The sequence below is a fragment of the Leptidea sinapis genome, chromosome 12, assembly GCF_905404315.1.
Source record: "Leptidea sinapis chromosome 12, ilLepSina1.1, whole genome shotgun sequence".
Taxonomy (NCBI): Eukaryota; Metazoa; Arthropoda; class Insecta; order Lepidoptera; family Pieridae; genus Leptidea; species Leptidea sinapis.
Window position 1 is genome coordinate 1,376,679 of NC_066276.1, and position 26,829 is coordinate 1,403,507.

The following is a 26,829-nucleotide window of genomic DNA, read 5'->3' on the forward strand; positions in this document are numbered from 1 at the left end:
AGGGATATTGTTACTTATTTGATTCTCGTCCATTGGTTGTAGTTCAGTAGACACATGAGTTACAAGAGGCTTGATAGCTGAAGTATGATACAAACGGTCTAGTTGGCCAGCTAACGTCAGGGTGTCGAATTTGCGTGACGGTTTGCGGGCGCATCGTAAAAATTCACTCTGATAATTTTTCTCTAACACGCCAAAAGAGGTTGAACCGTTGTCTCTCATCTCGGAACCCCCCGGTTCGATCCTAGCCCGCCATGTTTTCTATTTTCGAATTCAAATGTACGTTCGACTCTCTATAAGGTCGGTAAAGCTCTTGTCATTCCAATGTTCAAGAGAGTATGGGCCGTGGTTAAGGCTTCCAATCCCAATTACTCCTAAATGTGAAGCTTTAATAGATCTAAAACAGACTTATATATGTAAGAATTATTTTTGTTAAGTATCTTACTCTGTGTTAATATTGGGAGGAATTGGGAGGCTCCTTTGAACAGGAAGCCGGCTAGATTATGGGTACCACAACGGCACCTATTTCTGCCGTGAAGCAGTAATGTGTAAGCATTACTGTGTTTCGATCTGAAGGGCGCCGTAGCTAGTGAATATACTGGGCAAATAAGACTTAACATCTTATGTCCCAAGGTGACAAACGCAGTTGTACTGAACGGCACTGAAATGTAATGGGCAGAGCGTATCAATTACCATCAACTGAACGTCCTGTTCGCCTCATCCCTTATTTTCATAAAATAAAGATATTTAAAAGAGAAAAGAAATTAATTTTGAAAAAAAAGACTATACAGGATGTATTTATGTTTGTAATTAATACACAAAAAAGTATAGCGATTTAAAAAAAATATATATCACTCGTTGAATTTTATATTCTGAACACTGATAAGAGCTGTATTTTACTTAGAAAAAAAAAAGATTTAGATTCACTTAATTGTCATAATGTTAGAATAGATAGACCTTGCGGTCGTATCCAATATTGGTTTGCAGCACTTTGGTCTCATAAGTAAAGTGACATCAAGCTCTCCACGCTTTTTTACAATAAAATACATTTTTTGTTACCTCATGACACTATTATTAGTTTATGCTTAAAGGGCATTTTCATTAGTTTTCTTTTAATTATTATTTATTTTCAAAATAGGTCACAAGAATTGTTCTTGCTCATGTACCTCACATCAAAACAACGTTTGCAAGTATACAGTTTGAAAACGTGCGGCGTTAATGTATAATAAAAAAAATAAACTCAACAATATATATGAAAAATCATACTATGCATACAAGAAAATTGAGCGGATACAGTCTTATAACTATGAAGATACAGAAAACTACTACTTATATAGTTAGGTACTAAATCTTTAAGTGTTCTTTCAAACTGACACTCACCAATACAAACATTCACACACACGTCCACATACGTATACATTCACACACATACATACATTCACACACCCACACACACACCGCACATTAAGTTTAGATACTTACATATAAATAAATTTTTACTATGTTATTATTGTTAGTAGTTTTCATTCTCTTAGCTTATAATATTTATGTTAAGCTCGAATTGTCGGGGACCCAGTGCTCTGTAAACGGCTGGATCACTTGGCGTTGCGTAGAAACGTCGCTTCATTGTGTGTCTTCTACCGCATTTATCACGGGGAGTGTTCCGAAGAGCTGTTTAACCTGATTTCTGCCGCCGAATCCCACCTTCGCACGACACGCCACAAGTTAGGATATCATCCTCACCATCTGGATGTGTGGCGGTCCTCCACAGTGCGGTTTACAAGGAGCTTTCTTCCACGTACTATAAAGCTGTGGAATGAGCTTCCTTGTGCGGTGTTTCCGGGACGATACGACATGGGTACCTTCAAAAAAAGCGCGTACACCTTCCTTAAAGGCCGGCAACGCTCCTGTGATTCCTCTGGTGTTGCAAGAGATTGTGGGCGGCGGTGATCACTTAACAACAGGTGACCCGTACGCTCTTTTGTCCTCCTATTCCATAACAAAAAGCTCAATTTCTTTATTATTACATCATATTATAATGTTTTTGCTCTGGGAGAACGTGGCCTCCTACTACAGGCAACTCATGCTTAAACGGAGACCCCAATACAGATATTGTATATTGTTATTAAATAAAATAAAAAGAATTAATTTTAAAAATAGTGGAAAAACCACCCTACTAAACGCTACCAGTGACGTCTTTTAAAAAAATATTTTTTATAAATTATGTTCAGTTACAGTTAGTTAGCAGACACAGCTAGAATATAAAATAAATAAGGGACGGGTGTTTTCAATCCGCTCCAGATCTAGAACGGATATAAACACAACGTTGAGGTTTCACATTGTTCATGATTACGGAGATTACAGAAAAACTCGATGCATTTATGTTGATTGTAAATGTGATCCAACAAATAGATACGTCAGAGGAAGACCCTTTATGAAGGATTGTTTTTAGTTAAAGCAAGTAGAGCAAGCTACATTCGTATTATCATTTCAATATTATTTCTGTCGTAAATTATATCGTCTATAGAATCTATTTCTGATGCTTTTTTTATGAAAATAAGAGACGAGAGGAGCAGGACGTTTTACTTTATTACAACGCAGTGCCACTCTGAAAAACCCAAAAATTTTGAGCGGCACTATACTTGCGCTCGTCACCTTGAGATAAAAGTTGTCAAGTCTCATTTGCCCAGGAAATTCACTAGCTACGGCGCCCTTCAGACCGAAACACAGTAATGCTTACAAATTGTTGCTTGACAGCAGAGATAGGCGCCGTTGTGGTACCCATAATCTAGCCGACATGCTGTGCAAATGAGCCTGGTGATGTCATCTCATAACAGATAAATGAAATATGTATATTAGGTCCCTTGCTAAACTAGCAGATATACAAACAGTCAGCGGACAGATGCTGCCTAAGCAAAGAAAAATGGCCATTGTGACCTTGCGTTTATGTGGCACTATTATCATTGAATGCGATATTGTTATCAGTTTCGTGGGTTCAAGACATTCCTTCCGAAATCGGTAAGTGCCCCCGCGCCGCGGTATGCCTCAGATCGGCGCGATATAGGCGCGCGCGCAGCGGCCTGTCAATGTGTAGTATTGTGATGGCTTAAAGCTATAAGACCATGCAAAATAAACCATCTTCTAGCCTTTCCGCATCGGCCGTGCCCGCGGGCACTGGTAATTCAAAAAACAATGAGAGCGGCTGTGCCGCGGGGCACTCTTTTACCTCATCCAGTTTTCACCCTTATAAGGTGTACAAGATGGTTTATTTGCCTACGCAGTTATGAACGAGTGAATTCTCAAACAAATTTCGATCCGTTACGATTCAAGGCCACCAATATTCGACGTCATAGCTTTACGGACAAAGCACTTATGTGTCCACTTGTTCCCGGCCGGCGCAGCGAGCGGTCGTTATCAAGACTTTACACGAAGATCGTTCTTTGTGGAGATTTAAGCTTTATTTTATAATTAACATATACTATTCATTACAAAAACATAAAAGGAAATAAATAAAACAAGTAATTAACAATAATAACAATATTTATTTTAAAATATACCTATTTTTACACTTTTTTTCGAATGAAAAGTCTGTGTGAAAAAAAAAAGAAAGACAATATGAATAATTTATACATGGTCTTATAGCATGTTTCAATAGCTTTCAGTGACAGTCACTCATATCACCCTAGTTATAAGCATTTTATAACTACACGTAAAATAATACACACGGGGAAAATGCCGCGAAATTGCCGGAAGCTTGCCGATCAATAGTGTACAGCGAGATCCGGAGCGCGCCGATCCGGAAAGGATATATGAAATGAGGGTCAGAACTTGTTCAGGGCGTAGTGTGCCGTACGGCACTTCCGATTTTGAAAGGAAAAACAAACAGCCATTTCATATTTATTTATAAACAGGCAGAGTAAATAATTATAAGCAATTTGATAGTGAGCAATGAGTCTTGTAAAATCGTCCACTTAAATATTGTTACAAATTGCTGGTGAAATTAATAGAGCTAATTAAATGAAAACCATGAACAGCAAGGAATAAACTAATTAGATTTAAGCGATCAAATTTATAGAGAAAGGTAACCGATAGTATACATATCAAGGGCTGATAATTTATAATTAATTAGAGGTACATTTTATTAGAAAATAAAGAGAAAATGAAGATATTTGTTTTAGAACAATCTGATTTTATTTCTAAGACACTTGATCATTAATTTCTACATCGGGTCTTTATTCTTTTATTCTGAAGCACAATTCCTTTTTACTGCATCTTTTAATCTAACTTAGTTTAGCAAAAAATCAATCGTCCCCATGAACTGCTGATAAAAATGAAAATGAAAATGATAGAGAATGAAAACTTAGTCATTTGCAAATATTTTTTTTTGCAAATTAGATTATAATAAATAATTTTTATACTTTAATTGCTAGCGAATTGTAATGCTTCATTCTCAAAGCTATTTATAGATATACTGTTAACGTTATTATGTTAATGACTGTCTCGTCGTGAACATAATGAGATTAATTAATTAATTAAAACAACTATTTTAATTGACCTGGATAGTTTAATCTCGAGATTAGGTACGAATATAATAGAGAGTACAACATTTTACATTTCAATAATAACCGATAACCGATGTTGTATAGTAGTTGAGATATAGGTGTTGGCATTGCACGACTTTTTTTATGCAGTTTTAGTCTTTTATAGTCTGTAGTCGAGCTCACGCACTTCGATCCTAACAGAGACACGCGACACGGTCTCATTTGTACCGATACAAAGGATTTTGATAATGGAATCACAACGCCCTACAATGGACTGACTAAAGCCACTTAACCGAGTAGTAGGCATAATAAGTTTATATTTATTCCTGGTATTAAAATTATGATTTTATTTTTATGGAAAGGATGACGTGGAAAAAAGTGCATTAAAAACCGCACTGTGGAAAAACGCCACATTATCTAGGAAATTCGCTATTGTGCCTGAACTATATATTTATATATATATATATATATATATATATATATATATATATATATATATATATATATATAAAATTATCAAGAAAATATAAAAAGGCAATAGTTCAAATTTTATGTCTTTAAATTTTTCTCTCAAAAAGAAACATTGCTATGAATACAGCAAATTAGTGAAAACGAGGAAACAGATGTAATCATAAACAGTGGAATAAATTGCCTAATTGTATTCAGATCAACAATTTCCTCGACAACATAAGGTTACTTAGCGGTTATTTGTGTATAATTTACCCTGTATCCCAATTCCATTCGAGCTCTATTAAAACGCGCAATGTTACTGTGAATGTACATAAATTGCTAATTTATTTTGTGTCTAGGAAATATTCTCGGAATTTTAACGTAATAATTGCATATTATGTTTAAGAATCGTTTGTTCAACAATAATTCGATGCTTATTAAGCATAGTATTACTTTTTCTAAGGCGACCATGATAAATATAATGGGATCATTTAGGTTACAAGTGCATTTTTTTATAGAAGTGGTTAAGTGATCACTTCCGCCCAAATTCTCTAGCAACTCCAGAGGAATCACAGGAGTGATTTGTTATATAAGAGGGGGGAAATCGGCAAGAAGCTTGCGTGATGGGGAGTGGTGATGCAGCGGCCTATGGACGTCCACAAAACCAGGGGTCAATAGAAGCGTGGCCTTTAAGGTTCTGTTTTGTACTACGCAATTTAAGTCTGTAGAGGTTTTTAACTGTCCCACGGGAACTCTTCAATTTTAGGGGATGAAGAGTATCTAAGATGTTGACCGGGATAAAAAGTATCATCACGCAAAATTCCAATTAAATCGGTCCAATAGTTTCAAAGATTAGCCTGTACAAACAGACAGAGAAACAAGAAATTCCAAAAAAATCGGGACTTGTTCTATTTCTCTTCTTACATCCCCCTGACTCGGTTTTGATCATTTTTTTTCTTTGCACAGAAATTTTATCTTTACAGATTTATTATAAGTATAGATAGAATAAAATTCGATGGATTTTTTTAAATAGTAACGTCAGATCGTTCATACGCAATTTGCAAAATAATAATAGGTAACATTGGAGCGTGTATGCTATTTTCTGAAATTATTGTAGAAATAGTAGTGAACAAGTGCCGATTCGCTTAGAATAAAATTAGATAATAACGCTAATATATAACTTAAAAATATTGAGTATACAATAAATACGAGAAACAGACCAATCAGAGACGGCCTCATAAACTAACGACAAGTAAAATTGTCAAAATATCATTGCCTTAATATATCACTTTAGTGTAACCGTGACATTACAATGTCACTTAAACCAGGACGTTAAATTGTAAGAAATGAAGTCGATTGTTAATCCACCGTTTAATAATTTGTAATATCAATAGTAAAATTATAATATCATGGCTTTGAGAATATACCTGCGACATATTATATATTATGAAGAACGAGATGGCACTCTTTGCAGAATTGACTTGAATGGCTAAAGAAGTTCTTAAAAAATTCTTAAGAATTTTGAGGTGATTTTAACACTTAACACACTCAGCTTTAATATAGTTAAGGAATTACTATAGTTAAATTAATACTTTCACTGTTGATTACTAGAGTTAAGTATGGTATTATTATAATTTAAACTGTTTTTAATTTTTACTTGTATTATCCTTTATAAAAAATATAGGAAATTGATCCGCGTAAAATTGAATATTGCAAAAGTGTTTTCGTTCAAAAAGACGGAGAATCAAAAGCAACTCTCTGAAGGGTTACGGACCAGTTTGGAATCCGCATGTTTCTGCTCCTTTACCTACTTATAAAAGGAATATTATACATTAGAGCATAAATAGCTGTATGGATTTCTATTTCATACTTTACTATCTCATTCACGTGTATAATCTTGATTTAAACCTGTGAAAAACTTTCATTCAAATAAGATTTAAACTTTTATTAGCAATGTCTACGGGTCCTTAAAAACCCCCACAAATTATTCATCACTAAACTACACTACTCTGAATAAACCGAAGAGGTGTCTACAATGTCTATTAAGCTGGGCATTCAAGGACGTGCCGTTTATCTCGACAAATGGATTGCATCCAAATGGATAGACGTAATATTTTGACGTCTCGGAGCAGACTTAACATAAAATGGCGCCCAGCGGACGTATTCGCGACGATGCCATTTGGCTTGACGCGATTTTTTTTCTTCTTGGTCGTTTGATTTGGATGGCGCGTCGCGTTGGCTTTCCATCTATGTAGATATCGACCAAGCCACGCCAATCGCTCTAGTTTTGTTAACCACGGATCACTTTTGGCGTGAGGCTACTCCATTTGGCTTGTTGGAGCGGCTGCAAATGCTCAGCTTTAAATACATCACGCAACACACAACAGTTCCATCACTTTTATTCGAAAAATTGTATTCGAACCAGTGGGAGGCTACTTTGCACAGGAAGCCGGCTAGATTATGGATACCACAACGGCGCCTATTTCTGCCGTGAAGCAGTAATGTGTAAATATTACTGAATTTCGGTCTGAAGGGCGCCATAGCTAGTGAAATTACTGGGCAAATGAGACTTAACATTTTATGTCTCAAGGTGACGAGCGCAATTATTGTAGTGCCGCTCACAATTTTTGCGTTTTTCAAGAATCCTGAGCGGCACTTCACTGTAATGGGTATGGCATATCAATTACCATCAGTGAAGGTCCTGCTCGTCTCGTCCCTTATTTTCCAAAAAATAAATGTATATACAACAAAAATAAAAATGAATGTACAAATAAGTAAGGTAAAGCAATTATATTATTTATATTAAAATTATGCTATAGAGTGTTACTCGATTCATATAATCCAATAGCAAATTTTAGTTCCAAAGCTTATAATAAAACCTGAATAGAGCGGTTTGTAGTTTATGTTTGGAATACGGAAGCATTATTTTAGAACACTAGTCCGGCAACACGACATTCATAAGTACCTTTTATTATACTTTTTGTTTGGCTTAGCGTTTGCTTTGCTATTTGGATAGTTTTATGACGATAACATTGTCGTTGCAGAATTTTATGGATTTTAATAATTTCTTCTTGTAGTTAATTGTCATCAGGATGGACAAATTAACGCATAGTTTTATTAAAAACATTTATAACGCTTTACTTCATCACGATCCAAACTTTTTTAATTTTTTATTATTTTCAAAGCTTTTTAAATTTTGTTTGTTAAGGTAAGTCATCAAGAGAAAAAAGTGTGTGTGTACTTGTGTATGCACCCAAGAATACTTCTTTGGCTTAACAAAGCGAAAACCTTAAAATTATTTATTCCTCCTTCTATTCTACGTTTGTAGAATGAACAATATTGTTAAAATCTTGCAAAGATGGCTTTGACAATTAATTATTAAATAACGAATACGGCTGTATGGGCTTGAACCCTTTACCTGTCTAATAATGGACGAAGAAACCAAAAAATAACGAATGTCGCAAACGTCAGAAAATTTTAGGAACCAACTTCACCGTGTTACTTTAGTGTTACATTGATGCGCGCATTTTAAAATTTCACTCTTATCATTTTTTCATAACGCGCCTAAAGGGGTATAACTTCAAAAATATTCTCAAGGCTTTAGCTTGAAGGCAATGTCTTGTTATTTCGGTACTTTATAATCGAAACAGATTATAATTATTAAAGTTAGATAATACGGTTGCGCTGTAAAGAAAAAATAAAATACTACTACAGCATCCCACTCAAATAAAACATATTCGATATAGTGAGTTCAACTTTTTCCGAAGTAGTGGTAAATGAAAAATTAAAAAAACCTAGATGAATAAAGTCATTTTGATGTGATTTAATTTGAACTATTTATTGCTATTTACATTTATCCAATAAGCCTGTTTCCTATGTAAGTATGTTTATCTTACACATATTATGTATTTTAATTATGTTATAACAACAGATGACCCGTATTCACATGACTTCCTACTCCATAAAATTTTCCTTACGTAAGTACGTAATTATTTAAACTTTAATATACTTTTGATGATTACTTAAATACGGAGCTATTAGTCTAGGAGGAATCGGTGCATGAGTACCGAAAACTATTCCACCTCAATTTTTTAATGCGATCCTTTTCAAATTGTTCTACTGGTGATATAAATGCACGTTGCCATGGGGCAACCCCGTGCTATATTGCTTATATGCCTTATGCCTTTATATCATCAGTAGGTCAATTTGAAGAGGATCGCATAAAAAAATTGAGGTGGAATAATTTTCGTTACTCATGCGCCGATTCCTCCTGGACTATATGAAGTCAAACGTCTTAATTTCGTTAATTGTGTTATTACTTTCAAAATGTTGCGATGCAATTATTATTTATGATTGCGGATTAATAAAATATTAAGAACATTGTCCCTTGCTGAGATCAACCCCACATTCTACAACTTTCTATTCTGCTGGGTCTGAAATACGATTCATAAATTATAGTACATTCGTTAAAAGCGCACAATGGAATATAAACAGAAGAAAATAATAAATACAGAAATAAAAATCATGACGTATCGATATCATTCACGAAAATGTTAATGAGGTTATAAAGTTCCAGAAGTAAGTTACCGTCGTTGAACATTGTTTTTTTATATATTCTACGGATAAATTTCTTCGTCAGGAATCGTTAAAGCGTATATCAAGATCAAACTAGCCCGAAATGAAATGCAAAACATATTTACCTCCACATTTATTTAAATCTTTTAAATCGAGAACCGAGGTAAGACATCATTTACATAACATAATGTAAACCCGTATTTATAGCAGATATCTCAAGCTAAATTACGTGTCGGTAAAAGGAAGCACCACATAAATAACGTAAGTGGTCTGCATAAAAAATTTCCTTTCCTCGCGAAGCGTATCATTCTATCAATATTCAAATTGAAGGCCGCTCTTCGCGATCTCAGACACATGGAACCATTAAATGGCGATGGGGAAAGAATACTTCACTTAGAACCCGAGTCGACCCTTTTATCAGAAAATAAGCTTATCCTGTTTATAGATGCGAAACCTTGAATGGTGAACGTTCGCTTTTACAAGTTTATTTTCGAGACATGAAAGCAGCTTATTGAAAAAAGTCGTAAATAAGTATACGTGCTATTTAAATATACAGTTTTCTTTAACACATTTTGCTGATAATTTTCAAAGTAACCCCTGAAAGCGATATGAGGTATTCTTCGTTCGGAGTCATACAACACATAATTACTATATGTATATGATAATTCAATAAGCTTTGTTTCTATGACAATTTATATTCATGACAAAGTCAAAGTATTGACTTTGAATTTTTATCTTCATCCATTTTTTGATTTCATTCGAGTCCTCTACTGTTTGAACTAAGTAACTCTAAGCACTATTTGTATTTCGTTTCGAAAGGCTCCGTATCTAGTAAAATTACTGGGCTAATGAGACTTAACATTTCATGTCTCAAAGTGAACGTCACAACTGCGATGGCGCTCAGAATTTCGGGGTTTTCAAGGATCCTGAGAGGTGCAGAGTGCATATCACTTACCATAAGATTATTGCCTTTCTCGTCTCGTCGCTACTACTTGAGACCCCCCCTCGTTTCACTATAGTTTTCATAGTAGAATTTATTGATAATATTAACTTTTTTCAGACAAAATATAGCAAATTTACTACAATATAAGGTATTTGTTAACGACTCTGATGAGTCCAAGACATGGACAACTTGGTCTGTATGGCAAAGGCCTCCTTCATTTCTCTACCACACTAAAATATTGATACCTCGGATTAATCATTTAAATTTTCTATTTTTTTAATAAACGCATTTTATAATATATATCTCGCTGATAATGTAGCTTTTGTACGATCAAAAGAATTTTTAAAATCTGTTATGTCGTTTTTGTGTATATTATCTAAACAAATGTTGGCATAGCTATATCGCTATAGCATCTTACTTGACGCGTGAGTGTAGTGCAGTACCAGTGACTCAGCCAGAAGATATGTGTCCGAAGATATATTATTATTATCTACCTTCTGCTTTTCAGGGAGTTAATAGCGAGCGTCCATGCAGTGACATTTTATTTCACGTATCCGTACACAAAGCTGCTGAATCCATCGACTATTTGACAACATTTGAGTGTATCAATGTAGCCCCACCTCGCAAAAAAAGGTTTTTGGGCAAAAATTTATGACTACCGTGCCAGAAGACTACGTTTCTTTACTTGCATTTTCTATTAATTTTCATTTTTTGAACAAAATAGTTTTCCACATTATTTATAAAAAAAATGGGATAAACGTTTCAAAGGCATTTAACTAAGTCCCTTTGAATTAAGTTCGAAGCTGTCTTAAGATAACATTCTAAGTATAATCTACACTAAACTTTCCTGCTAATCACATATTTCCCAATACGGCTTAAGTTTGCAAACGATGTGGGTCTGACGTTTAATCTATACTTACCTCGGTGGATCAGGGGCGTGTTTCGCGACACAAGTGAGATTGATGTCCGAGCCCGCTCTGACGAATAGCTCCGGACCCGATAGGATTTCAGCTTTCGACACTGTTGAAATACAGGTTATTGACATGTGACAAACATTAACAAAACTAACCTAAAAATACTTATATAATTGTCGATCAATCAATCATTGTCACGCCCTTTCTTTATGAAAATAAGACTATATAAGTAGTATAAAATAAATCATTTCTAATAATTTCTTCGCAAAAATAAATATGAAATTTGTATCAGTTCAACCAATGAAATATCGAAATATTTAAAAAAAAAATCACACCTCACTTTATCTTACACATCAGTGCACCTGTGCAGAATGGGATGTCACTATGCCAACTTAATGGCTGATAGGCTTGCCCTGCATGTTTCAGTATGACAACTCTCTTTGTTATCCCTACTAAAATATTTTATTTAGATAAAATCTTTAGTTGCGAATACATCGGGCAACTACCAGTATAGTTATAAAGTTCAATCAGATCTTAGATATGTGTGCGAATGCAAGCTGTGCGTGTCAACCGAAAGATTCTAACTGTGATAACAAATGTGCGAATTTGGGTGCTAGACGCTAGTACTAGTCGTCATGCGTCGGTCGTCGGTCGTTGATTCCATCTTTTATAGCGGTGATGTAAGAGCGTAACGTATCTTCCCCTTTTTAAGTATATCTAAGAATCAGATCACTTTATGTTTCTAAAAAACTTAACATAACCCGAATGTCCTTTATCATCACCACGTCTCCTGATATTTTACAACATCCGAAGAATCACAAGATAGTTTCCGCATCTTTATATTATTTCGACGTCAACTATAGCATACCTTACTGAAAATAATACGCAACGAACGCATTTAACAACACAGCTTGTAACTTTTTTCATCTAAGTTGATTTACACGCTGACAATTCAGAATGGTAGGCTAATTAAACTATATATATTATTTCATTGTATTATACTACATATTTTTAATACTGTAAATATAATAATTTTTAACATTAAGGACGCGTAAAGTTGGCTAGAAATTGCATTCTTTTTCTCTTGGGCGTCCACAACTCGACGTCATATGCGCATCTGTCATAATTCATGACGCATATTTTTGCGTGCAAGTGTGGTAGATGCTACTCCAACCAGCCTAGCTTCTCCAGGAAGTATACCAACTTCTTATCGTTTGCCGACTTCCCGAACAGCGCCTGGTGAGCCCAGATGTTTCGCCTTGTATAATGCACTTCAGCAGAACTGGTTATAAATACTTTTCCACTTTGGATGTTTGGTGAAAATCAAAAACATTACTAACCCAAACGTTTCGTTTTCTTTCAATATCAATGTTTTCCAGGGGACTGAAGTTTAAAGAGGGTCCAGAAAACCTACGTCTCCAAAACAGTCAGAATAGAGTTTTCTCTAAAATTATAGTATCTGTTCTTTACTCAATAATAAATACAATTTCCTTACTCACCAACAACAGTGAGCCGGAATGATAAACTAATTTTGGGTTCTGTGGAAACTTGGCACTCATAGACACCAGAGTCCCTAGGCTGCGCTGGCGCAACTCGCAGGGTCCACTCATCAGAACCATCGGCGTGAAGGGCGGCGAACCTGGCATCACTACTGTACGTGTGGACTCCCACTGTTAGGATGTGTAGATCTCGTTTGCGTATCCATGACACCTGGAACAAATTAAAAAAAATACCTTCAAACTTATATTTTTTTTCACATCACCATTAAATTTTAACACTTCGCTAGTAATTTAATAAATATAATGGCAGTACAATTGATTAAACAAGAATAAAACCTAGAATAAAAAAATCTTGTGCATTTCAATATTTTACAGCAAGCCTTCCGAAATCGGCAAGTGTCCCCGCGCTGCGGCCCGGTATGCCTTAGATCGGCGCGATTTTAGCGCGTGTGCAGCGGCCTGTCAATGCGTATTATTTTACGTGTATTAGTATTTATACGTGCAAAATAATCCATTCTTTAAACCTAATGAGGGTCAGAACTTGATCAGGACGTAGTGTGATGTACGGCACTTCCAATTTTGGCGTATCTGAAAAAAAAGTGACATATTGCACTTCCCGATTTTATATAGAAAAATAAGTTAAATAATAGAAAAATTAAATAATAATTGTTTTATTAGAATATGCCCCTTTTGGTGCATACAGTAAAATGGTTAGTAAATTATCGCACCAAAATTCTCATTTCGAGAATATTGCCACTATTTCTATTACGTTAATCTCCTGAATCATTTGTCGGAGCCACTTTGTGGAATCAACTACCAGCTGCAGTTTTTCGGAACCGATACGACTTAGGGATCTTCGATCTTCTTCAAGGTATTGCGAATGGCCAAGGGAGGTTGCCTTACCACTCCCTATCAGATGAGCTTAAACCCGCTTGCGCCCTCTTATATAAAAACTCAATTATGTTTATATAATTATAGTGTTTAATTAAAAGCTTTTATATTTTGTGTGATACTTAAACAAATAAGAAACAAACAGTATTACTCTCTGAAGATTGCCTCCCACCACTTTTGTCGTTATTTAATAAATTTTGTTCAAGAAGAAACAATTATATGATAATAATTATGAATTTACATAACCTAAAATCATATTCCAACCTACCAAATGTTAAAAGTTTTGCGATAGACTTTTTTGTTCGTAAAACGTATAATATTACCAATTTTTTATTTTTTAAAGTGAAAACCCTCACTTCTGGGATTAATTACACAAATTAAATTTATAAACAAAATTTATGAACGATGCAGCACTCGAACCCGCGACCTATAGCATTCCGTGCGACTGCTCTTCCACTTAGCCAACCGTTCGAGTGACGTATCGTTGAAAAATCTTGTATATGTCTTGTTCAACTCTCAGGTTGTGGATTTATGGAGGTATTATGATGATATACTTATACCTAGGACTCAATTTGTACTGACTTTTGTACTTTGAAATATAAAAAATAGTATTGCTATAATTTGTAATCAAAATGTAACAGTGACAGTAGTGTTCGTATTCTTCGCTGCAATATTTTCAAGATAAAGATTCCAGCCGTATTTCATATTTTGCAACAATACGCCCGCTTAAAATCGGTCTTGACCTACTTTGGTTTTTTTAGATTATGCCGATTGCATTCTATAAGGTTGCATATTAAATTCAAATTAAAATTTGCTATTCACCGCATAATACTGTATGGAATATTACTTTTTATGCTTAAATATTAAAATAGGGTTCAAGCCCAGTCTCTAGGGAGGAATGAACGGTGGCTAGTATAAACATTTTACTTGACAACGCTCTGATAAATATTGTAAGCAGCACCGTTAGTAAAAACACATTTAATTATTACTTAAGGTTAGGATATTTGATTTGATAGTTAAGGGATTGGTCTCCGCTGCGCTACAACTAGATACCGCAGGCGTAATCGCAAAGTGCGGCAACTAATACTTCGTACAAATGTGCGTATTCAAGCCAGTCTCGAGCAATATGTGACGTTGACGTGCCACATCTTCTGTTAAGCTTTGCTAATAGTTGAAATTAAATACCGGGTTGCGTAGTAAGACTTTGTAAAAATAAAGCTTAATGAAATAAGAAAGACATTAGGATCATCAGTAAGTATTTTGTATTTTATTAGTTTCCATGTAAAATTACACGAAGCCACGCACACAAGCTTCTTTACAAATAGCCAATACACACTACAGTATTAAGTTGCCGTGATAAAAAGCTTGTTTTAGGCAGTGCGGTGTCCAGTTGAAGCGCAGCGAAGACCAGTCCTTAACTAAAGACTTGAACATAATATTAATAGGCATTAGGTAAATTTATAGCAATCCATAAAGTGGCATTGAACTTAATACTCTTACACAAAACAGTATACTTAAGGTATGAGAACTTCAAAAGATGTTTTATCGTCCATTTACTTTACGAGAGTTTTAAAGTGACATTATATTATTATAGCCCCGTAATGTTACCGTATGTTTGACAAGATATTGAAAAATAAGTTGATCAGCCAAAGAGCATATAACTATATAAGACGTTTTACGATTGATGGAAGCAAACAAGATTACGTCGAGGCATGGTTTGCAAGCTTTATGAATCATAAATACATGTTCACTGGTCATAATTGAAATTTTGTGTCCAATAAGCGATTTTATATACTTCTTGGGTATCTGATATATGTATATTTTTATGAAATTAAGGGACAAGACGAGCTGGTCTTTCAGCTGACGGTAATTGATACGCTCTGCCCATTACAATACAGTGCCGCTCAGCATTCTTGTAAAACCCAAAAATTCTGAGCGGTACTACAACTGCGCTCGTCACCTTGAGACATCAGATATTAAGTCTCATTTGCCCAGAAATTTCACTAGCTGCGGCGCCTTTCAGTGCGAAACACAGTAATTTTAGAAATAGGCACCGTTGTGGTACCCAAAATCTAGCCGGCATCCTGTACAAAGGAGCCTCCCACTGGTATAACTATTATCCAATATCGAATTGATTATTTTTATGATAGACAAATAATAAATATCATCTTTATTACAATGAGAAACATCCAATTATATAGTTCCCTTTGATAAATGATGGTATTGTTTTGTGTAGCGAGGACATAATCTAAATTACCAAGAAAAACCATCCATAAGCTAAATGAGTACTTCACGTCACGGAAACGACATGTTAATATAAATTTTATCGTTGTTATTACAAAAAAATATTTAAACATGGCTTAGAGGCGTGTTTTGTCAGACAGTAACCTAACTATATAAAAGTCAGTGACTTAACAATAAAAACGACTAAAATTGAGTTCATCTTTGTCTATTACAAAACAGTGCTTAGCTTGTGTTTACAAACTTAGGAAGTTAGTTACAAATTTAGGAACAAATAAAGGAATGGAACGCAATTTTCGACAGCTGTCATCTACTGTCAGCATATAATAACGTAAATCTTCCATTTATATACATATTATGATCTACCCGTCAGGTACACCTTAGACAAGCTTCGACTCGTGTTTGCCCTGTACTTTCCCCGGGGCGTAAAAAGAATAGGGGAGTCCAAGGCCGATGGATGTCGTAAGAGGCGACTAAGGGCTTTTTAGAAGTGGGAGAGTCACGCTGCCGTCTTATGACGGCAGCACAATCGGGCCAGACTCGTCCGGGTTAATGACAACACTCGCACAGAATACCGGCGTGAAGAAGCGGCCTAGTGCCGCTATGTTTCGCATAGGTTAGTGTCGAGGACCGGAGGCCAGACCTACCCCCCCTCCCTTCCCCCCAAACAAAATATGAGAGCGGTCCGCAAAAAGATACACCCCGCTCCACGCTCAACGTGGACTTTTGCAATATCAGGGGAATTCACTCCAATTTAAATGCCGTCCACCACCACCTTGAGACGGCGCAGCCGGCCTTGTGTTTCCTTACGGAGACGCAGATATCTCGACCTAGCGATACGTCATATTTAACGTACCCCGGGTACAAAATTGAGCACAATTTTATGCCTGATGCCGGGGTATGTGTGTACGTTAGGGAGGATATCTGCTGTCGCCGTCTCGGCAATTTTGAGGGTAGGGACCTGTCTACTCTCTGGCTCCGCATAGATTTAGAGGACCGCGGCCGTATCTATGCGTGTGTCTACAGGCCCCATAATGGTAACGCAGAAACCGATCATCTCATGGGCTGCGTTCAAGCGGCAATTGACGACGTGCTTGCACAGATCCCCTCCGCTGAAATCGTAGTCTTGGGTGATTTCAACGGGCATAATGCCAAATGGCTTGGATCAAGTACCACAGACTACGCAGGGTGATCTGTGCATAATTTTGCATTGGCGTATGGTCCCAATTGGTTGAGTCGCCAACGCGGCTCCCGGATGTGGATAGCAACATGCCGTCCTTATTAGATCTTCTGCTGACTACACATCGCGATGGTTACCAGGCCTTTGTCGAAGCCCCTCTCGGAACGTCCGACCATTGCGTGGTCAGGAGTGTAGTGCCTATCCGACGCCAACATCGCAGACCACCAGCGACCCGCCGCGTTTGGTGCTACAAGTCAGCAGATTGGGATAGGATGCGTTCCTTTTTTGCATCCTACCCTTGGGGCAAGGTTTGTTTCCCTTCGGATGATCCTAGTGCCTGCACCGTTGCAGTAGCCGATGTGATACTGCAGGGCATGGATATTTTTATACCAAGCTCTGTAGTACCGATCGGTGGCAGATCACAGCCCTAGTTCGATACGTCAGTTAAAGCAGCATCTGACCTGAAAAAAACAGGCGAATCAAACTTGGGTTGCGGCGCTGGGCAAAAAGGATCCGAACTGCTAAGTTCTTAAGAGGAAATATAACCGTGCCTTCAGATTTTTTAAGCGGCAAATCGGCCGTGCGAAGTCTAATCACGTCGTCAAAATCGGCGAGCAGCTTTCCAGTTACCCGACCGGAACACGCAAGTTCTGGTCGTTGTCAAAAGCTGCTCTTGGTAACTTCAACCAGCCGTCCATGCCGCCGTTGCACATGAGGAATGACACCCTGGCCCATACGGCAAAAGAGAAAGCCGAGCTCCTGTGCGCTATTTTCGCCTCCAACTCGACTCTTGACGACAACGGAAAAACACCGCCGACCATTCCGCGGTGTCAGTGCTCTATGCCTGAAGTACAGTTCAGACAGAAAACTGTTAGGCGAGCTCTGTTTTCGTTGGACGTCAGGAAGTCGAGCAGGCCGGATGGCATTTCTCCAATCGTGCTTAGAACGTGTGCCCCTGAGTTAACGCCGGTGCTAACGCGTTTATTCCGACACTCTTATTACAAAGGCGTACAAAATTGAGCACAAGTCCCTGACTCATAGAAGTCAGCCCTTGTCCATCCGATCCAAAAAAGGAGACAGTTCGGATCCGTCGAAATACAAGCCTATTGCTATCACCTCCCTGCTCTCCAAAATCATGGAGAGTATAATTAGCCGCCAGCTTTTAGTATACCTAGAGGGTCACCAGTTGATCAACGACCGACAGTACGGCTTTCGCCATGGACGGTCGGTAGGTGATCTTCTGGTTTACCAAACACATAGCTGGGCGGCGCCTATTGAAAGCAAGGGGGAAGGCCTGGCAGTTAGCCTGGATATAGCGAAGGCCTTTGATCGTGTATGGCACAAGGCGCTCCTCTCAAAACTTCCATCATTTGGGCTTCCCGAGAGCTTGTGCAAGTGGACCTCCAGCTTCCTCACTGGGCGTAGCATACAGGTCGTTGTTGACGGATATTGCTCGAACCTGAAGCCCGAGAATGCTGGAGTGCCCCAAGGCTGTGTGCTATCTCCTACTCTCCTTTCTTCTGCATATCAATGATATGTTGGACACCTCCAACATGCATTGCTATGCAGATGACAGCACTGGTGATGCCGTATACACGAGCCATACAGGTCTGTCTCGGGAAATCGTCGACCAGTGCCGGGAGAAACTTGTGTCTTCTATCGAGTCCTCTCTCGAGAAGGTCGCGGAATGGGGTAAATTGAACCTTATCCAATTTAACCCCCAGATGACTCAAATTTGCGCGTTTGCCACTAAAAAAACCCCATTTGTCGTATCACCGCTCTTCGAGAACACTTCTCTTAAAACTGCGCCTTGTATCGGAATACTGGGTCTCGAAATGTCGAGCGATTGCCAATTCCGTGGCCATCTGGAGGGCAAAGCCAAATTGGCTTCGAAGAAGCTGGGCGTCATCAATAGAGCACGGCAATACTTCAAGCTGGCCCACATTCTAGCGCTCTACAAAGCGCAGGTCCGGCCACACACGGAGTATTGCTATCATCTCTGGTCTGGCGCAACCCAGTATCTGCTCGATCCATTTGACCGCGTGCAACGTAGAACAGCTCGAATTATCGGGGACTCAGTGCTCTGTGAACGGCTGGATCACTTGGCGTTGCGTAGAGACGTCGCTTCATTGTGTGTCTTCTACCGCATTTATCACGGGGACACTCCCCGTGATAAATGCGGTAGAATTCTTCGGTATCCCCGAAGAGCTGTTCAACCTGATTCCTGCCGCCGAAGTCCACCTTCGCACGACACGCAACAAGTTAGGATATCATCACCACCATCTGGATGTGTGGCGGTCCTCCACAGTGCGGTTTTCAAGGAGCTTTCTCCCTCGTACAACAAAGCTGTGGAATGAGCTTCCTTGTGCGGTGTTTCCGGGACGATACGACATTGGTACCTTTAAAAAAAGTGCGTACGCCTTCCTAAACGGCTGGCAACGCTCTTGTGATTCCTCTGGTGTTGCAAGAGAATGTGGGCGGCGGTGATCACTTAACACCAGGTGACCCGTACGCTCTTTTGTCCTCCTATTCCATAAAAAAAATACCTATGTAACACAGATAATGTTTAGAAAATGAAAACCGCTTAATGTAGAAAGTTGCTAATGCGTTTGTTGATTTTCGAAGTAATCTTCATTCCTCTCTACACATCGTCGTCTTCTATGGAACCACTGAGAAAAGCAGTGAGCCCATTCTTCCTTAGTTGGCTCTTTTATGGCATTTTCGTACGCTTTCACCTCATCTTCAGGGCTCGTAAAACGAATATCTAGAATTTTATCTTTAGTTCTTGGGAATAAATAAAAGTCGCAGGGCGCCAGGTCAGGACTGTATGGCGGATGACTCATCTCGACACCTGCCATAGTCAAATATTCAACACGTTCCGTTTTGCGGGTGCGCTGAAGCATTGTCGTGGTGAAGGAGGATTCTGATTCGAGGGCGCTGCTGTCGAATTTTTTCCAAGACAACAGGCAAACAGGGATTGACATACCAGTCTGCAGTAACTGTCCTTCCACCTTCTAGCACAACTGTCGCGAAATGACCTTTCCGATAAAACAATGAGGCAATTATCTTTTTTCCTTGACTTCTTCCTTTCTTTACCTTAGTTAGCCGATCCTCGAAAGAAAACACCTACTGAGCTGATTGTCTTTTGGTTTCGGGTTCATAGTAATATATCCAGCTTTCCTGTGACGATGTCAAATACAGCATTTGAGTCACCGCCGTTGAACTTATCTAACATTTGGCGACACCAGTCCTGCGAAGGTGTTTCTGGTCGTCGGTTAAAGTATGGGGAATCCATCTGGTACAAAGTTTCTTGACGCCTAAATGTTCGTGTAATATTTTTTGAACTTGACTCATACCAATTCCTAGGCTTGCCCGTATCTGCTGATAGGTCACACTCTTTTCCTCTTCTATCATGCGTCGCACAGCACTGATGTTATCTTCAGTAATCGCTGTTAAAGGACGCTACGAGATTACGTCCACGCTTTAACTCGTTAAACCAATTGTAAATAGTGGCACGAAATGGGGCTTCATTAAGAAATGCTAATCACAGCCTATGATAGCTTTGTTGTTGAGTAAGCCCACAACGAAAGTCATAATAAATCATTGACCGAAAGTTTTAGATTTGCCACCAATTCACAAAAACAAAGGACAAATGAATTCAATATTAACATTACGTTACCAAAGAGTTCTAAAATTAAAAATTCAAAAAATTTTTCATAAGCTAATTAAATTATATGTTTCTAACTGGCCAGTTCAAAACATTTTCAGTGTCACCCACATAAAACAATGTCTAAAGATTGTTGAAACAACAAAAAGATAATATAGATGTGTAATAGTACTTTTTTTTTAAATAAGTGTTCAACACAATATATTAAACTCTTTGCAATAACACACTATATCCTTAACGACAAGCATGACAACTGATCAGCAAGGTAATTTACATGTTTAGATAGAGCCTCTTACAATTAGGCAATGCATTATAATAGGGCAGGTTTATTACGTTGGTGTTCATAACAAGCTACGTCTTACACTCGCGATACATATGAAAATTTGTTTTATTGTGCATGTGTTGCTGAAAATAGAGTCTAGAATTTCACCGCTATTTTTTTCCACACATTTACAGTTTTTCTAGAGGTATAAATTATTTAAGGTATTGAATTAAAAACTGATGGTTAACAAAAAACCTAAGTTTTGTTACAATTAATATGTATATTGTTAAAACAAACAAAAATAATATTACAAATATAGCTAAACTGTATAAAGAATGTGTTTTTTATAAACTAAAGTGACCTTTCACCTTTCGTTTTCAAACCCAAATTTTAACAAAATGTTTACGAGGCTGGGTCAAATTTATCTAATAGCTCTAACTGCTGATATTAACTCCTGAAATTTCCTATGCCAACATTTCATAACTGTCTTAGGGACTACGCGCACTTATTCAGCTCTTTTCAGCTTTTGTCCATAGAAAACATTAATTTTGTATGGAGACGTGTACGCGTCGATTCAGCTTTTCGCGTCCATTATGCTTTCACGGCAAACCAGCATAAAATGAGGATAAATGTCTTTTTATTATGCGAATGCTATAGAGAGTGTTCGGCGCTGTTCCGCCGCGTACAGCGCTATTCGCCGTCGAATGCGGCGAAACAGCTCTTTACAGGGATGGTTCGCGACTCCTTGTCGACAAGTTGCGATCTGTATTGTTCCTGCATTGATTTGACGTAATCATTATGCATGCAAAGATTAAAGAGTGCAGACGTGATTTAAAGTTATTATTCTCATTCTTACGACGCCGTACGCGGCTGATAAAAGCAGAGCTGTATAAGTGTGACCAATATCGTTCAGCGAAACGCGAATGGGGCTGAATAAGTGCGCGTAGTCCCTTACAAGATATATTAAGACAGTGCTTTAATTTATGCGACAGCATCAGGAGTAAACAATAAAAATGTAAAAATATTTCCCTTGAAATAAGAAAGGGGACATGCCGCCGTGTCTATGTGACGTCAGGCTAAGGCAAAAAAATCAAAAAATAAAAATTGAAATGCAAATGATCATGTTTGTAAAGAAAAGCTATTCTGTTAGACTTGCAGAATGCCGGCAGCAGCGGCATTTTTTCTGCCAGAATTTTTTGCTTTAAAAACGATAGTGGAATTACTGGGCTAACGAGACATAACATGCGACGCGGCTTAGAATTTAGGTTTTTTGAAGAGCCCTTATTGGCATTGCAATATAATGGTCAGGGCGTAACACTACCATCAGATGAAGTCTAGATCATCTCGTCACTTTTTCTCATTAAAAAATTGGCTTTTTGGTTGTAATATGCAAAATTTAAAAACGCATGCTTGTCGTGGATAGGAATAAAATTGCTCTAGAAAATTATGCTTTACAAGAGAACTAATTGCTTTGAGCATTCATTGAAGCAGCCCTATATACGGCTGCATACCAACGCCTGTATGCGTCTCTGGGTAAAAATATAAAATAGTACTTTTTTCCAATAATTTATAGAAAGCACTGCCTTTGTATGAGACCGACGGGTGCGGCCTTTTATATTGTACTGAAGTACGGTTTCGAGATAATTCCTCGCGGGTTGGCTAGCGAAACAATCATTGATTTTTTAGGAGTAATATTTATTATATTGTGTAAGTATATTTTATTATAGTACGGGTCACCTGATGTTGAGTGATCACCACCGCCCTCATTCTCTTGCTTCACCAGAAGAATGACAGGAGCGTTGCCGGCCTTTTTGAAGATACTCATGTATCGTCATGGAAACACCGCACAAGGAATCTCATTACATAGCTTTGTAGTTCTTCTTCTTGGTTGCATTTTTAATTTCTGAAGGATGTGTCCATGATTTAAGGTTTTCGTAACGTCGGTGCCTTTCACTCCTTTCGGTCCTCGGCCATCCTTATTGCTCTCGTAAGTAGTAAGGTAGGCCAGCGAGTGTCTTGATCTGGTACGAGCATCGGCTAGGTGATTGTCCGCATGGTCTTTTGCCCTCCTTACCTATGACTATCAGTTGGTCTAAGTTACTGGAAAGCTTTGTAGTACGTGGAAGAAAGTTCCTTGAAAACCGTTATTTTTATTTTATTTTATATTTATTTATTTAATTATTGTATAATAATTTATGTTTAGGTAATGGTGGTTATTAAAAACTACAAATAGTACATGCACACGAAATGTAAAATGAATCACAAATAAAAGCTATTCGACGTATTTTATTTAATTAATCTTGTAAATGATGACAAATTGTGACAAATACTACTGTACTGGCTCGTAAGCTCAAAAGTAATGCTTATCCAACACGCAGGTTTCAAAATAGCATTTAATTAATTAAGATTTAATCTATTTATGATATATGTAACAATAACAATTTCAAATTAAACTGAACTTTTTGGGGTTCTTTTAAAAGCAACTTTACCTAAGAAATATATAAAGTATAAAACTTTTTGATTCCTCAACCTTGAGTCATTTATAGGATTATTTGAGTTGAAAACGTAGACATAATTTAACAAACAAATAAACTTGTTAAGTCTTACTCCATAATAATAGGAACCGTATCCAATACAAAAAATGAATTATTTTTCTTTCTTTATGAAAATAAGGGACGATACGAGCAGTATGTTCAGCTGATGGTAATTGATACGCCCTACCCATTACAATGAAGTGCCGCTCAGGATTCTTGAAAAACCCAAGAATTCTGAGCAACACCACAATTGCGCTCGTTACCTTGAGACATAAGATTTTAAGTCTCATTTGCCCAGTAATTTCACTAGCTACGACGCCCTCCAGACTGTAATGCTTACACATTACTATGTGAAGAAGCATTAGCTTCACGGCAGAAATAGGCGCCGTTGTGGTACCCATAATCTAGCCGGCTTCCTGTTTAAAGGAGACTCCCACTGGTAAAATGAAATTACGTACAACTACACATATATAATAAGTATGTTGTACTTATACATTGTTGAAGTGTTATAATATATCTAGGATGTATTTTTATAATAATTGTGTAAAAAAAAACGTTATGCTATCGTGAACAATTGTTTGAGTGAAACGTGTATGCGATAAGAACCAGGTAGTTATTGTTTGTTATAATATGTTTGTAAAATTGTAATTAAAATATTACTGAAGTAAGTTATATTGTAATAATTACATTTATGTATTGATATTATGTAGTAGTGTTTTTAATTTACTTTTTAATCAAGCTCGACCATTGCACAACGTGGTAAAACCCGAATAGGCTTAAGATTGTACTTAGCTTTATGTAATGAGTGTATTATATCATATGTGTGTTTAAACAAATAAAACTAAGTACTTAGCGATGAAATCACATAGCCACGCAGATAGAAATTTAAATAAGCCGGTACTACAAATAATACAAGTGCTTATTCCTTGTGGGACTTGCGTAACAATGGTATGCAAAATGATAACAAATTTAAAAAAAATACGAATCTCATATTTTGAAAATGAGTGTTATTTATTTTATTAAAAAATAGCAGTTCAGATATCAAAAGACTTACCGATGAAATGTAATATTTTGATTTGTATAGTTGCAGATAATGGAAGAGCTTTCACATAGAGATATAGACACACTTACATAGAGCACGTATGGTTATTTACTTGATATACTGAATATACCATATTACGTTCACCCATTAATAATAATAAGTATTACTTACTCGGTGGTAGTCTCCAAGTCACTTGTAAGTCAATATTTATAAGTAAGCTATGTCATTGTACTTATATTTCTATTTCTTTGGCTATGCAGTATCAAAGCCGTCATGTGTAAGGCGTTTATTGTCTACAAACTCTACCTACCTACACTTGTAACACATTATAACTGCATGTAACAATAAGGCTGCCATAAATCTACATGTGTAATCATTTCACTCTACTCACACTCGCACACGGACTGACTGACGGACTGACATACACCACATACACAACCACAATCACGCTCCACATACAAACACGAAAACGTACATACATGCACACAAACATCCACACTTACATAAATTACACAATACATCACCGCACTCATGGTCGATTGTGTTCTTCTCATTTTTTCATCTTTCATCTTCATCATCATCTTTTCTCCTTCCCACAAGCACACAGCCGGTCCGAGGTTCGAGTCTCCTTAGGAGACGCCCCGCGACGGTTGTTGCGTAGTCTTTGCGGAACCCACAGCCTACTGTCGCTGTAAAAGCCTTCAGGGCTTACAGCATAGAGGAGGTTTTTAGTCGGTAGGGGGTGTCCGCGTAAGCTGTCCGACATATGGGCCCCGTTTCAGGGTCTTCAATACGTAAATGTATTTTTCTTCTTCTTCAATACGTAAAAAAATCTAAATGTTACAGATTGAATGTTGCAAGTAATGATCTTCGATCTCAACGTAGTCTTACCTCTTATTTGTCATTAACAGATTATATATACAAAAAAACTGTTTCTTTCGGCGTGCTTTAGACATTTATAACACTTTATTTTTGTTTCTTGTATTGTATTTTGTATTATATGATTTAATAATATGTGGAACCTTTCACAAGTTAATCGATTTTATCGGCAAATTATGTAAACTATTTTTTTTTGTATAATGTTTCCTTAAGACTGTATCATTCTCAAATAAAAGTAACAAATTCATATTGATGAAGTTACTGTTGTTAATGATTGACCAGTTGTCAGACAGGCAGTGACATAACTCGCATAGGGTCCATACTTGATTGCTATATATTGCAGAAAGATTGATATAGGCATATACAATGGAGATGGAGCAGCGAGTTCTTTCACATGACGAGAAGGTTTTTATCTTAATTAGTTTTATATCTTACCTATGTGAAACAATTTTTCGATCAGGTGCGCAAAGGATGAATACATTCATAGAATAATTTGGCAAATGTTGCCAGTAGTACTATAATTGAACTATCAGTGAACGAAGTCCCTAAAACACATCATCGTCATTAGTAAAACATAATAAAGAAATTCGTCATTTCTTTTAGATAATAGTGGAAAATATTTAAGATTGATTAATAGCTAGGTGCCCATAAATTGAATAGATTCAAAGAATATTTTGGCAAATGTTGCTGGCAGTACTATAATTGAACTATCGGACCTCTCTCATATATGGTGAAGTGATATATCAAATGGCATTAGCATGGCGAACTTAATAACGCAAATATTACAAAATCGATACAACGAGACCGACGAATAGAGAATCTTTATTTCATGACATTGTGGCATCTTTTCATGATTTTTCGTCAAGCATCGGAGAAAAACGCTTATAACTAAGCATGATTGACGTTGATTTTGCATACAAAGTAAAAGTGGCTCCCAGTTGCACAAAGCACAGCGATCCCCGACCTATTTTCCAATTCTTCAATTTATACAAAAGTATCGAGAGCTCTGTTCGATTTATATTTACTGCATTTTGCTGCGAGGCTTTAAAAGTTTCTTCGCGCGTTTAAAAGCTCGTTGGCAGAACTAACTGGATACAGCACGGTATCCTAAACTGTTCTTTCGCTCCACACTAAGTTTTTTAGGTCAAGCCTAGATCAGTCCAGATTAAATTCATTGTAGTAAAGTGAGGGACTTCGCCGGCGATGCATTTTTA

The 26,829-nt window shown here is 37.2% G+C and overlaps 1 protein-coding gene across 4 annotated transcripts in view; it reads right to left on the reverse strand.

Moving 5' to 3' along the window:
* LOC126967022 (hemicentin-2-like) overlaps positions 1-26,829 on the reverse strand; it is a 59,535-nt gene that overhangs the window by 6,403 nt on the left and 26,303 nt on the right. For all 4 annotated transcript variants that reach the window (XM_050811333.1, XM_050811335.1, XM_050811332.1 and 1 more), the window contains exons 4-5: positions 12,920-13,130; positions 11,427-11,526 (exon numbers count right to left, since the gene is read on the reverse strand). In XM_050811333.1, coding sequence (XP_050667290.1) covers positions 11,427-11,526; positions 12,920-13,130 — 311 coding nt within the window. The remainder of the gene's footprint in view (positions 1-11,426; positions 11,527-12,919; positions 13,131-26,829) is intronic.